At 44.2% G+C, this 15,225-nt stretch overlaps 1 protein-coding gene across 7 annotated transcripts in view; it reads right to left on the bottom strand.

Moving 5' to 3' along the window:
• LOC137095694 (zinc finger MYM-type protein 4-like) overlaps positions 1-15,225 on the bottom strand; it is a 154,912-nt gene that overhangs the window by 71,448 nt on the left and 68,239 nt on the right. For 3 of the 7 annotated variants that reach the window (XM_067462490.1, XM_067462496.1, XM_067462495.1), the window contains exons 1-3: positions 15,048-15,105; positions 9,219-9,734; positions 2,178-2,230 (exon numbers count right to left, since the gene is read on the bottom strand). In XM_067462490.1, coding sequence (XP_067318591.1) covers positions 2,178-2,230; positions 9,219-9,711 — 546 coding nt within the window. In that variant the 5' untranslated portion in view covers positions 9,712-9,734; positions 15,048-15,105. The other 4 variants (XM_067462492.1, XM_067462493.1, XM_067462494.1 and 1 more) reach the window with 4 other exon arrangements.

Genomic DNA, 15,225 nt, shown 5'->3' with positions numbered 1-15,225 from the left:
CAATTTATTTATTTATTTACGTCATTTATATGCCACCCTTCTCACCCCGAAGGGGACTCAGAGCGGCAGCTTATAAGATACATATACATACAATATATTATATTATTAGCATAGTACAATATCAGTATTATATATTACTATATTGTACTATACCATTATATTGTAATATTATTAGTAATATTACATGTTATATAAAATATATAATTATAATATATTAGCAGTAGTAGTATTATATTGTATTACATTATAATATTAAAAATATTATATGTATATACAATATATTATATTATTATATTATTAGCATAGCACAGGAAACAAGGTGGAACTGTCCCCTGGCCCCATCTCTCTTCACTCTGACTCAGAGCAGCAGTAAAAAAACTAAATTATTTTACTACAAAGAAAAGCCTTCAATAGAAGAGAGAACATTGGTCTGTATATTTTTGTTCTTTTTATCACTTTAGGCTACTGGTGCTGGGTCACACTGTGCTACTAAATTACTCTGCTGTACATTTATGAGAAGGATCTTTTGTTATTAAGCCCACTCACCCAACAAAGGTTCTGAGCCCAGTATAGCCCAGTATAACCCAGTACAGACCAGTAGAGACCATACTGAGATTGAAGAAATATGGCAATGGTATTTCAAGCAAGTGGATTGCTTTTTGAAAGGTTGATTGTCAGCAATTATGACACATGGTCATTTAAAATTAATTTTTTTTGTTAAGAGACAATTTGTGGGAAGTAGTGGAGAATTCCCCAGATAAAGAAGGAGAAAATGATGACAAACTGAAGGCAGATCAGAGTTTTTAAATGGTATAGTCTTTAAGACATATTATACTAAAGGATGCCCTCCTTTTCCTGGAGAAAGAACTGGGCTACTGAGGCTCTCTGATTGCTTTCTTGCTTGCTTGCCTGTCTGCTCGCCTTCCCTCCCTCCCTCCTACTTTCCCCCCCTTTCCTTTTTCTCGTTTCCATACTTTTTCTTTCTTCCCCTCACCTTTCCTTTCCTTTCTTCCTCCCTTCCCCTCATTCATATGTGTTCTAGCAAAAGAAGGAAGAGAAGCAGGAGAGACAAAGGAGCAAGGAGTGAGATAAAGTAGGAAAGGAAGAGAAAGAAAAGGTATGAAGGGAGGGGAGGGAAGAAAGAGTAAGGAATGGAAGGGCCGAAGACAGGGATGGAAAAGAAAAAGAAAAAAGAAGGCAAGGAGGTGAAGTTCAGCTTTCCCTACTTTTATACCTTCTGGCTCTGTGATTTTCTCTTTTGTCTTCCTAGGGTTTATTTCAACCTTCCCTTCATTTGCTTAGACCACTCTGTCTTCTAACTTCCCAATCCTGATGTACCTTCACTCTCATAGCCTGAACTACAGCCTCCAGAACCATCTAGTTCCAGGGAGCTGTAATTCAGGCTTACCGTATATGCTCGAAACAAAAAACTGGGAAAACTTATTGAGTATAAGCCGAGGGTGGGAGATGCAGCACCTACTGGTAAATTTCAAAAATAAACCATTATTCTAACCTTCTTCAATATAAATATGCTTACGTACCCTTCCAATAATAATAAAGAAAATAAAATAATAAATGTAATACAAATAATAGAGTAAAATAATTAAAATGTAATAACAACAATAATAGAGAAAAATAAATGTAAAAATAATAACAGACTGAACTAATAAATGTAATAAAAATAATAACAGAGTAAAATAATGTAAATGCAATACTAGAGTAAAATAATAAATGTAATAAAATAATAATAAAGTAAAATAATAAATATAATGAAATAATAATAGTAATAGTAATAGTGTATAATAATAAGTAACCTTGACCCGAGTATAAGCCAAGGGGTGCTTTTTCAGCCTTAAAATGGACTGAAAAACTCAGCTTATACTCGAGTATATACGGTATTTTTTTGCATATTCTCATCATTCTGATTACATTACCTGTTTTGGCTAGCTGCTTCTTCACTCTCATGTAGGGCCTTTCCCTACTTCTAGGTGGCTCAAGAAAAGACTCCTAGGTTTGAATCTATATCACTCACCTTTCAGGTGTTTGAGTAGTTGAACACATCACTACACTAGCAGAGTGTCACTAGAAAATCTGTACAATAATTCTACACAGAAAAGCAATCTGACCATCGTATCATGCAAAACATCCACAGTCAGACGTGCACAATACATACTTACCCTGAAGTTGATTTCCGGGGTTTGTGGTCCTAATTGGGTACGTAATGTTTCTTCTACTTGAGGAAAACAAACATTCAGTTAGAAAAAAAATGGGAGAGGTTCCCTGAACTTATTGCACAAATTGCTGTTACATTTATCCAGAGCAAGCACAAAGGAAGAATCCTCCATTTATTTCAGCAAGAGTAACTTACTGTTGAAATAAGGGAAGTTACAACTGCCATGTCTCAAAGTTTGTGACTTTGAGCTATTCGGCGGTGGACAGAAACAGGTAAATCAAAATGAAGTGCCTACTTATTGCAGTGGAATATGAGAGATGCTATGATAAGGAAAACGGCATTATTTATTTATTTACTATTTTTAAAACCCACTCTCTCTCACCCTGAAGGGAACTCAGAGCAGCTTACGTTACATGTATATACAATATATTATATTATTAGCATAGAACAATATTAGTATTATATATTACCATATTGAATTATACCACTATACTGCAATATTATTAGTAATATTACATGTAATATTTAATATATAACTATTATATTCTATTATTAGTAATATATTATAATATAGTATATGATAAATATTGGTAGGTTACTCACCTGTAACCATGTTTCTTCGAGTGGGCCTCTGTGAATCCACACTTATGGAAAATCTGCGCCTGCGCAGGTCCCAACAGAAAACTTTCCAAGTTGAAACTTTTAAGTTTTGGCGGTAACCCCGCCCAGCCGCCCGCAGGGCATAAAAGGCGCCCCCCGCATGCACTCCACCATTCCTTACACCGCATAGCAAGGAATAGGGGGAGGTTTGCAAGAGGGGACGGCTGGGCGGGTTAGTGTGGATTCACAGAGGCCCACTCGTAGAAACATGGTTAGAGGTGAGTAACCTACCATTTTTCTTCGTGGCCTCTGTGAATGCACACTTATGGAGAGCCAGCAAGCTAAGGTCCCGGATGGTGGGAAGCAAACCGACACCAATTGAAGGACCAAAACATGTTTTATTCATGAATAAAGGAAGACCTTGTACATCACATGAGAGTATCAAGTGTGCAGAAGCATATACAGTAACGTAAACATCACCCCGTTGCATAAGCAGGTATACAATAGAAGGGGAACACATTCCACATACGGTTAGGCATCAGTGAATGAACCAGTAGGTATCACAGTAGATAAACACATGTCATAACAAGAAATACTCAGGACCCATCATGGGCCCGACAAGTGGTAACAATACAGGTAAGAAGAGATATCGAGGACATTGGGTATGTGCAAGTACTGTATGTGTATTGCAGGCATATCATTTGAGAAAAAACACGTTACATAGAAGAACAACAAACTTCTTGAAATTTGTACTCCCGGAACGGGAGGAAAACAATGGGGTATACACACGATCAATGTACCCGGCAGGGGTCGTCAAGAACACAGTCCTTATTGTAGAAACATGTCAGCGCCCTAAAAGAAGGGCAACAACAAAAACCCAGGGAGCCCTAGTGACCATTTTCAAAGGGGACAAGTCGACAAGATTGCTCGACCAAAGGCGGTCTCATGTCAAGACCGAGTGTCCAGTCGATAGTGGGAAATGAAAGTCATTGGGTTAGACCAAATGGCCGCCTTGCAAATCGAGTCCAGCGGGATCCCCCGCAGGAATGCTGTCGTGGCTGCCATGGCCCTAGTCGACCTGATTGTGCCATCGACGACGGCGGCTTATGCGCCAGTTCCTAACAGAGTTCGATCGTCGAGGCAATCCATCGAGAAAGTCTTTGGGAGGAGAGTGGCAACCCCAGTTTGTCTGTCACATAAGCGACGAAAAGTCTGGGAGTTTTTCTCAGGGCAGCAGTCCTTTGTCTATAGAACAACAATGCCCTTCGAACGTCTAGAGAGTGCAATCTCTTTTCCGGTAACGATGAAGGGTTTTGGAAGAAAGCCAGCAGGACTATGTCCTCGTTGACATGGAAGGAAGACACCACCTTTGGTAAGAAGGTGATATCGGTCCTCAGCACTACTCGATCGGTATGAAAAAGTAGGTAGGGCTCATTGACTCGCAATGCCGCCAACTCCGAAGGCCTACGGGCCAATGTGATAGCGACCAGGAAGGAGACTTTCCATGAAAGAAGACGAAGGTCCGTTGTGGCTAAGAAGGGAGGGCCTGTTAGCTGGGAAAGGACGATGTCGAGGCTCCATCCCGGCGTTGGTGGGTGGATTGGTGGATTAAGATGGTTGTAACCTCTCAAAAAGGTTTTGATGAGATGGTTGCCGAAGAGTGAGGGGGAGCCTAGTCTCTGGACATACCAGGAGATCGCTGTGACGTAAGACTTTAGAGAGGCCAAGGTAAGCTACTGAGTCGTCAGAGAGAGAAGGAAGTCCAAAATCGTCAGTATCGACAGTGGAAATTCCGGAATCGCTCGGAGTCGGAGGAACTCTTGGAGGCGCCCGATGCGATAAGCATATGCTCTCGATGACGAAGGCTTGTGTGCTGCCTCGAGGATCGATTGGAGCTCGGGGCAAAAAGGCTCTAGAACGTTATCTTCCATGCCGCCAGATGGAGGAATGAAACATCTAGATGCAGAAGGAGGCCGTTCTCTCTGGATAAGAGGTCTGGGCGAGGTGGTAACTTGATCGCCTGAGAGTTGGATAGCTTCAGGAGTACTGGGAACCAAACTTGTCTCAGCCATTCCGGCGCGATGAGAATGCAGTAGGCCCAGGACATCTCGATTTTCTCAATCACCCGAAGTAAGAGAGGGATCAGAGGAAAGATGTACAGGCATTGGGTTGACCAGTCCAGCAGGAATGCGTCTCCTAGATATCCTGGTACTGCATTCTGAGGAAGGCGTGCACCGAAGAGTGGGAGCTGACGATTGGAGCAGCGAACAGATCAATCGATGGCCAACCCCACGTGTCGAACAGGGCTTGGAGCTCTATTGTGTCAAGCTTCCACTCGTGGGACGTGGACGTAGAGTGGCTCAGGGAGTCGGCCTGGTCGTTCAGATGACCTGGAAGGTGAAGCGCCAATGGGTAAATTGCGTGCTGGATGCACCAGTTCCACAGTTTTGTGGCCAGCGTTAGCAGCTTCCTGGAGCCAGTGCCCCCCTGCTTGTTGATATAATACATGGCCATCATGTTGTCTGTCTGGATCTGGACCACTTGCCCCGTCAGGAGGGGAAGGAAGGCCTTGAGAGCCTTGAAGATGGCTAACAGTTCTATGTAGTTTATGTGGTGAGATTGTTCCTCTGGGGACCACAGGTGTTGCATGGAAAATTGTCCCGTGTGGGCGCCCCAGGCGAACGTCGATGAGTCGGTCATGAGCACGGCTGATGGTTGCCTCGCATGGAAAGGTAGGCCTATGCAGACATTTCAACGATCCTTCCACCAATTCAGAGAGTGTCGAACTACAGCCGGCATTGACAGCAGTTTTGTTTTGGGATCTCGACAGGGGTCGAAGTTGTCAAGGAACAAACGCTGCAAGGGGCGCATCTTGAGTCTGGCAAACGGTGTAACAGCTACCGTTGACGCAATGTGCCCCAAGAGAACTTAGATCTGGTGCGCCCTCAGCTTGGTGGGAAGAAGGCATCTTGCATTCTCATGTTGGAGGGCCTGGAACCTGACCGATGGGAGGGATACCTTTTCCCTCGTAGAGTCGAAGTCGACGCCGATAAACTTTATCGATGTCGCAGGTGTGAGGTGGGATTTCTCGGCATTTAGTTGTAGACCGAGCTTTCGCAGCAGGTTGAGGGTGAAGGCGATCTGATCCCGAAGGTCGGGAGACTTTGAGGCCAGTAACCAGTCGGCCAGGTGAGGAAAAATGCGGATTTTCCTTCTGAGATGTGCGGCAAACACGGACATGCATTTGGTAAATGGTCTGGGTGCCGTCCCGATTCCGAACGGAAGAATGGTAAATGAAAAAGTCTTTTCTCCTATTTTGAAGGAGAGGAATCTCCTGTGGTTTTCCCGAATGGATAAATGGAAATATGTGTCTTTCAAGTCTATTGATGAGAAAAAATCGCCTCGATGAAGCATGGGGATGATTGACGATACCGTCACCATTCTGAATTTTGTCAGTTTCATGAATTTGTTGAGTGCCCTGAGGACGAGGATCGGCCGAAGGGAGCCGTCCGGCTTCGGTACCATAAAGTACCTGGAGAAGAAGGCACAACCGTCTAAACGAGACGGAGATCTTCGGATCGCCCCTTTTGCCAACAAGGAATCGACTTCCGCTAAGATCGGGGGAGACGGATCGGTTCGAACAATAATTCCGGTTGGAGGTAAGTCTTTGAACTGTAACGCATAAACGTCTTGAACAATCTTTAGCACCCATGCATTGGATGTGATATGGTGCCAGGCCTGGATGAAAGTTCTTAGACGATCTCCAAACTTGACCGGATTGTTGATCACAGTGTTGGGAAGGCAAACCGACAAGGGCGAGGTGGGCACGGCAGAAGTAACGGACACGGATTCGGTATCGTCGGAGAAAACGTCAAACCCGACGTCTGGAGTTGCCATTGTTTTGTGTTTGGTGAGTCCGAGACCTCTGTGGTTGCTGGACTCGGCGCTGCTGCTGTTGTTGCTGGGGCTGGGCCTGGGCTGGCGGAAGCGGGTGAAGCGTCTGCCTGGTCGACTGATGGCGGTAGGACCTGAAGCATCGTTGCCGGTATCTGTACCATTGCGTGTGCTGAGTTTGTGGATGTGTCTCGATCCCACACTTTGAGGCAAGGATCTTGTAGTCCTGGTTTGACTTTAACTTATCGTCTGTTCCGGCATTGAACAGACCCAAGGCATCGAAAGGAAGATCCTCGATGACTTGGCGTGATGAGGACAGGCCTGAGGAACGCAGCCAGGAGTGCCTCCGGATAGCTATGGCGTGGGCAATCATCTTGCCCGCAGTATCTCCTGTGTGTTTAGCCATCTGCATTTGATGGTGGCCCAGGGAAGTCGCTTCCTGAGATAGCGCAGAAAGGACTGCTCGATCCTCATCCGATATCTTAGCCAGAAAAGGTTGAGCCTTTTCCCATATGATCTGCTGGTAGGCCCCCATGCAGGCTCCATAATTGGCCATTCTCGCCAAAAGGAGGGCTCCCGAGTACAGTTTTCTGCCTACAGTGTCAAAACGCTTTCCTTTCCGGTCCAACGGGGTGTTAGACTGTCTTCCGGACTGGGACGCCTTGACCACCACGGAGTTCGGGTCTGGGTGGTGCTTGAGCCTCTTCATCTGTACGGTACCAGGCTTCGATGCGCTTGGATGTTGGTGGAATCGAGGAAGGAGTCTTCCAAGATGCTTGTATCACCTCCAACAGGTAAGGGAGGAAGGGCAGGAGAGGAGCTGGGGGCGCCTCGGATTGTACCCTTTTAAATACAGCTTTGGATACCTGCTTGACCTCGAGACCGAGAGTTTCAGCCATTCTGGCCATCTGGTCGACAAAAGCTCGAACGTTGTCGGTGGGCGATGGACGGTCCGGATCGTAAGCGTCGTGTGTTGGCGATCTCTCAATGTCGAGGAAAAGGACCAACTCTGAATGGATCGAGCCTTCAATGTCCTGGTCTTGGTCGTCTTCCTCAGATGGGTTGCCTCGAAGCAGCTGGGAGGGATCGTGCAACTCCCACCAGAGACGACGGGCGAGGAGGCTGTTTGGAGGCCAAGGCCTGTGCAGCTCTAGCCAATCGAGTGGTTTGGCGCCCTCTTTCTGGTGTAGACGGAGGCGGGAAGAGTTCCTGTCTCACGGTCGATCGCTGCTGAGGGAGTTGTATCACCGTCTCCACCGATTGTTGTGGTGAGACGTGTGACTCCACCTCCGGCATAACCTCCGGGGTAGGTTCGATCGGGAGAGGTTGTTGGGCTGGCTGGATTGGTGACGACCTTGATGAAGAGGTTGCTGAGGAGGTCTGAGCCACTCTTCTCAATGAAGAAGAGGAAGAGGAGTGTTGGGCCCTCTTCTTAGCTGGAGGCTGTGATTAAAGGGATTTCCCCGGGGTCTGGGGAACCGCGGGCTGAGTCGATCTGGCCCATCTAGTGTCCTCATGAGAACGCTTAAAAGCAATTCTCATGGCCGAAGTCAAGGGTGGAGTGGCGGAGGTCGACCTTGTTGATCGGACTGAGGCTATCGAACTCGACATGGACGGACGCCTCGCTGGTACCGTCTATGTAGTAAGAGTGCATGGCTGTTTGGCTTGGCGTGGTCTTCTCGACGCCGTGGAAGCCACCGATGCTGGTTTTGATGTCGAAGGAGCAGCCGATGCTGGTCTCTATGTCGATGGAGCAGTCGATGGTTGAAACATCATAGCTGTCAATATCGATGGCTGAGGGGCTAAGGTTTGTTCGTAAAGCAACACCTTCAGTCGAGCTGCTCTATTTTTTCTTGATTGTACCATGAGGGCCTGGCAATGTCGACAAATCGAGGCATTATGGCCCTCACCGAGGCACCGGAGGCACTTTGAGTGCTTGTCCGAATCAGGAATTTTCTTCGAGCATTGTACACAATGCTTAAATCTAGTCGTTGACATAATAGGATTTCCCGAGGGGACGTGCGGCGGAAAAAACAGGAATGGCAGAGTGCATGCAAGGCGCGTTTTATGCCCTGTGGGTGGCTGGGCGGGGTTACCGCCAAAACTTAAAAGTTTCAACTTAGAAAGTTTTCCGTTGGGACCTGTGCAGGCGCAGATTCTCCATAAGTGTGCATTCACAGAGGCCACGAAGAAAAATATATGTATATACGATATATTATATTAACATAGCATAATATTAGTATTATATATTACTATATTGTGCTATACCACTACACTGCAATGTTAGTAATATTACATGTAATATATAATGCATAATTATAATATTATTATATTGTACTATTAGTAGTATTATAATGTATTACATAGACAATATATACTCTGGTTTCTCTTCAGATCATAAAAGAAGAAAGATGATGGATCTATTCCATGCATATACTTTCCCCTATTACTTCTGTTTTGTATAAAGTTTTCTAAACTAAATGGTAACAGATCAAGACAATGTTAAACCTTTTGGATTTGCTCTTCACAATCTGAACAAACATGATGTCACCTAATTTATCTAGGAAATTACTTTTCAATCTGGAATCCAACTCTTTTTGCATTTTTTCCAAACATTTGTCATGGTCTTGAAAAGGTCCTTCTCGAGCTTTCTCCTTTGCCAAAAAACTCTCATTTCCATCATCTCTTGCTATGCTAAAATCTTTACGAACAGATTTAAATACAGAGGGTCCTTTATTGAAAGGTGAGGAGAGGTCCTTTTCGATCTGCGTGTCCTTCTCATTGTCCACTGCATGATCCCGAACCCTCCGCACATCTCCCTGGCTGTCCTCAGAGCAAAGGGTAGAAGCGAGGGTCTCTTTTGGAGCAAAGGTTTGCTCATCTTCATTATCACTCTCAATGACAGGAATTCCTGTGAGATCCCCAGAGTTCAGGAAGTAGTCTTTGTCATCCAGCAAAGAATTTGTAGAACCTGTTCTGTTTTGCATTCTGTAGGGTATGTTGTCAAAGGCAGGGGTTAGGTTGTGGACTGTTTTCTCAGACATCGTGGTATATACAAGGCCTCCACCTGCAGAAAAAAACAATCGGGCACCTTTAAAAAACCAACTTATGTGGAATCAGGAAGAAGACATAAGGCCCAGTATGCTCAAAATTCAGTGAACGTCTGCCCTGAACAGAACTTCCTTCAAGTTGAAGGAGTCTGAGCTGAACACTACACCATTCTTAATGTTCATCCACTTAATTATAAGGACCCCCTTGTGGTGCAGTGGATTAAACTGCTGAGCTTCTGAACTTGCTGACTGAAAGGTCTGTGGTTCGAATCTGGGGAGCAGGGAGAACTCTTGCTGTTAGCTCCAGCTTTTTTCCAACCTAGCAGTTCAAAAACATGTAAATGTGAGTAGATCAAGGTAACGGCGGTGAATGCAGTCATGCTGGCCACATGACCTTGGAGGAATCTATGGACAACGGCACTCTTTGGCTCAGAAATGGAGATTAGCACCACCACTCAGAGTTGGACTAGAACTTTATGTCAGGGAAACCTTTACTTTTACCCAATTTAATATTAATAATGTAATTATTATTATTATTATTATTATTATTATAAATTTTTATTTATATCCCACTTTTCTCCCTAACGGGACCCAAAATATCTCACAATGTAATACAATACAAATCAAAGTACTTTTATCATAAAATAAAGACCAAAGCTGTCTCAGTCTCATAGCCAAGCCCAAAACCAGCCTGAAATGGATCTAAATAATCCGTTTCCTCCAGGAATCCCTGGAGCTGCGACGTCACCATCCATTCCAGAATCTTGCCCAGGAAAAGAAGGTTAGAGACTGGGCGGTAATTGCTGGTAATGTAAACCTCTATTATTCTCCTCCATTAATATTATATCACATTGGATGCCATATACCTATGTATAATCTTTATACAGTAGCTGGAAGAAATACAATGTTTGCGGGTTTTAAAAAATAAATATTAATTTATTGAGGGCAGATTAGGGGAAAGAGGAGGAGGAGAGGGGGCCACCACCGAGAACTAGCGAAGGATACCACTTCCTCCTTCCTGCTCCAGCGGCTCCTTGTCCTGCTGCTGCTGCTGAAGATAACTGAGGAAGGAGGGTTCAGTGCTCTGCAGTGATGAGGCCGTTTCTGGTGGTCGCGCGGTGCCACTCAGTGAGCGAGAGAGGCCGGGAAGGAAGTGAAGAAGGCAGGCAAGGAGGAGGAGAGGCCTGGATCTAGGGGGAGCGGGATGAAGCTCTGCCTTGGGAAGGGACTACCTTGGCGGAGCTGGAGGGCAGCTGGGCCTTGATCCTTCACTGGAGATGGAGGGGACAGGGTCGGGAGGGCAAGGGCCACCTTTCATAGGGGTAAAGAAGATCTCGACCAGACAAGTGCCTTCCTTCCTCAGTCGTCAGCAGCAGCCAAGTGTCCCTACATTGTGGATTTTCATTTATCGTGGGGGTTCCTGGAATGGAACACTCACGATAAGCGAAGGAACACTGTGTTCTTCTCAGAAACAATATGCCAGAGATGCCAAAAAAAGTATACATATTTAAGTGATCTTATATGTGTATTACTTTCCCAAGTTGAACTGAATATGAATGATGTTCACTAAAAAGACGGCGTTAACCAAATGACTGCTAGTGTCACCATGGGACAGGTAGGATGGTAAAAAAATGGCCGAGCCATTTGAGAAGTAAGACTCCTTTGAAATGGTATTTGAAATCTGAGGGCATTGTGAAGGTATGACAACAATAGAGGCCTGAGTGTGCAACAGAACCTCCAACACGCCTAACAACTGAATGAATTTGTGCTGAGTTGGTGACAAGAAACCTAGCTACACTGGTGGTACTCTGAGAAGAAACTGAAAGGGCATGCACAGTGATACAAGTGAAGACTTCAGTCCATGTTGCTCCTTTCTCAGGGAGAGAGGGTGCTCTATAAATAAAGTATTTAGTAGTAACAGCAGACTGGTTCAAGATTGGGAAAGGCGTATGGCAAGGCTGCATACTCTCACCCAACCTCTTTAACTTGTATGCAGAACACATCATGCGATGTGCGAGGCTTGATGAATGCAAAGCTGGGGTAAAAATTGCTGGAAGAAACATTAACAACCTCAGATATGCAGATGACACCACTCTGATGGCCGAAAGCGAGGAGGAGCTGAGGAGCCTTCTAATTAAGGTGAAAGAAGAAAGCGCAAAAGCCGGGCTGCAGTTAAACATCAAAAAAACCAAGATTATGGCAACAAGAATGATTGACAACTGGAAAATAGAGGGAGAAATTGTGGAGGCAGTGACAGACTTTGTATTTCTAGGCGCAAAGATTACTGCAGACGCAGACTGTAGCCAGGAAATCAGAAGATGCTTACTCCTTGGGAGGAGAGCAATGTCCAGTCTCGATAAAATAGTGAAGAGTAGAGACATCACACTGGCAACAAAGATCCGCCTAGTCAAAGCCATGGTATTCCCTGTAGTAACCTACGGATGTGAGAGCTGGACCTTAGGGAAGGCTGAGCGAAGGAAGATCGATGCTTTTGAACTGTGGTGTTGGAGGAAAGTTCTGAGAGTGCCTTGGACTGCGAGAAGATCCAACAAGTCCATCCTCCAGGAAATAAAGCCCGGCTGCTCACTGGAGGGAAGGATACTAGAGACAAAGTTGAAGTACTTTGGCCACATCATGAGACAGCAAAGCCTAGAGAAGACAATTATGCTGGGGAAAGTGGAAGGCAAAAGAAAGAGGGTCCGACCAAGGGCAAGATGGATGGATGGCATCCTTGAAGTGACTGGACTGACCTTGAAGGAGCTGGGGGTGGTGACGGCCAACAGGGAGCTCTGCCGTGGGCTGGTCCATGAGGTCACGAAGAGTCGGAGACGACTGAACGAATGAACAACAACAAGTAGTAGTAGTAGTAGTAGTAGCAGTAGTACTTCACCATAATTAGAAGTGCTTGGATGCTGATGGTAACTACTTTGAGCATCACTTGTAATTGTAGAATGTGACTTATATACATCTTTTGTTACTCTTAAAATGTGTATACATTTTGGCACACTTTGTATTATTGCAAACTATACCCATTGTGAGTCAGCATGTTCCAATGATTTGAGTGCGAGCCTATGGTTCTGGAGACCAGGTTTCAAATCTCTGCTCAGTCATGGAGTCCTAGGAGTGATTATGAGCAAGTCATATTCTCTCAGCCCCAGAGGAAAGCAAGGGGTACACAACAACAACCATCTCTATTGCCATGGGTCCTAAATGGTCAGGTAAAACACACTAGCTTTATAAAAGATCAGGAGGATATAGCACAGGGTTCCTGATAGGATAAACAAACGTTTACTGAATTTTTAACTTTACTTTGTGTAATAGCTATGGGGAATTTCATACCAAGTGGCTGCACTTGGAATACAATGCTAAACTATTGTGCCTTAATTTTAGGTGCAATCATTATGGATGGCCACATAACGAAATGAGCAGCGATTGAGCTTCTGGAAGAGTTATTTCTAAAAAGAGCAAAAGATATGAACACAGTATCTAGCAGACCACATGTATGACAACAGGCTGATACCAGGGCTCCTTCTTGTAAATTTTTGGGATTTGTAGTTTCCTGGAAATTGTTTCAAATTTCCAGGAAGCGCACTAGTCTATTCCCTGCACTACAGGTCTCTAGCAGAGAACACTAAACATCTCACTGAACTACAAATTATTCAACTCCATGGATCAGTCATAACAATTGAGATGTAAGCTCCAATTTACCCCCTCCCCCACCTACCCAAAAAGATAAAGTAATACACTATTTTATGAGCAAACTCAAGAAATGCTTATGTTTTTCACCTATGCTGCCAAAAACAGCATCAGCTTTGTCTACAAACTGCAAAGAGGAAAAAGAATTGCATCATTACTCTGGATGATTTAATTTCAAGGGGAACATTCCCCTCCGCCTTTGTTACCCACTTTCCAGGAGAAAACAAATCGAAGAATTCCACCTTATTCAACAATGCAGCATGCTATGTAAGCGAATGAAGCACAGATACTGCTCACTAAAATTGACTGATTGATATTCAAAGATTTGAATCACTGCAGTTAAGAACAGAACTCAGGTTTATCTCCTTGTTGGGTTAAGTTTTACAAAAGTAACATAGTAGAAACTGAAAACCAAATCTTGAAGAGACATGCCTCTAAATCAGTACAGATTCAAATCTATACCTTTATTACACAAAACAGTAATCTTAGGCCTCATCTACACTGTCATATAATCCAATTTCTGAATCCAGATTATCTGGCTTGAATTGGCTCATATAATCCAGTTTAAAGCAGATAATCTGGATTCAAAAATTGGATTATATGGCAGTGTAGACCCAACCAGTATAGACCCAACTACAGCTCTTGAGACGAGGTTCAAATAGTGAAAACCCACTTGGTGATTTTGGAGAAGTCATACTCTCTCAGCCTCAGAGGAAGGCAAGGATAATATCAATCAGAATAAATCTTGCCAAGAAAACCCAGTGAAAAGATTGCCATAATTTGGAAATTATTTCAATGCACAAAACAGCAGCGAGGAAACATGGAGATGTTGTACAGCTTCAACAGACAACAACTCTTGCAAGAACAACCAAGGATCTGAACAAACCACTTTATCTCAGGCTCTGGTCAGCACGATGGAAATAATAGTATTGGTCAACCTTACAGGGATTATGGTGATACTGCACTAAATGTACAGGATCAGCACTATGTGACACTATACATATTTTTACAGATATTTAAATTTAACTAATTCAAAATTATATGCATTTTAGATTATTTCTCATATTGGTTTAGGCATACTTAATCTGAACCTCTGAAGAAATAAATGGGTATCCAATGCCTAAACAGAACTGCAACATTCAGACATTATACAGTGAATTCAAGATTCTTGCTCAATGCAGATTGCGCAAACAAATAGCTTGGTGAAACTTTTTTTAAAAAAAGTGATAATCTTACATCCTCCACAGTAAATTCTTAAGAGTTTGAATCCTGGGTCTGCTTCCTATCCCACTTGACTGCAAGTTTTTCTCTGGAGGGGAAAGGGGGGGGGGCTCTTAAAGAAAACTATGCAATTGCAGCTACCCAACCAATCCCCCCCCCCCCCAAATTCTCTATCCAATGCTTCCCCCAGATCATTACTTTGGATGAAAGTTATGTGGAACAGAAAAGAAACATTTGCATGAGAAATTCTAATTATTCTGAGCTATGGGGTGTATGTTCAAGATTTCATCCAATTCATTGCCCCTCTCTAATTTGAGGAACCTGCTTTATCTTAAGAGCTGTGGCCACTCCACCTGGGAGCCCTTTCCAAGATGTGTCTGCAGGTTCAGAAAAGAAGCCTATTGCTTTCCTACCTTCAAAGCATCCAGGGAGAAAGGAGTGCAGTGAGTAACAAAGAGCCAGCTTACTGCATATACCTGCTGCAGGAAAACGAAGCACTTCCAACAGGAAGTGAACCCCGAGAGGTCACAAGAGCCATAGAGAAGAGGGAAGGAGGGTGCTGCTGGGCTGGAAGCAGGAGAGCCCCCTAGC

Source organism: Anolis sagrei, chromosome Y (assembly GCF_037176765.1).
Source record: "Anolis sagrei isolate rAnoSag1 chromosome Y, rAnoSag1.mat, whole genome shotgun sequence".
In the NCBI taxonomy this organism is placed as follows: Eukaryota; Metazoa; Chordata; class Lepidosauria; order Squamata; family Dactyloidae; genus Anolis; species Anolis sagrei.
This window is presented reverse-complemented; position numbering and strand designations above follow the sequence as displayed.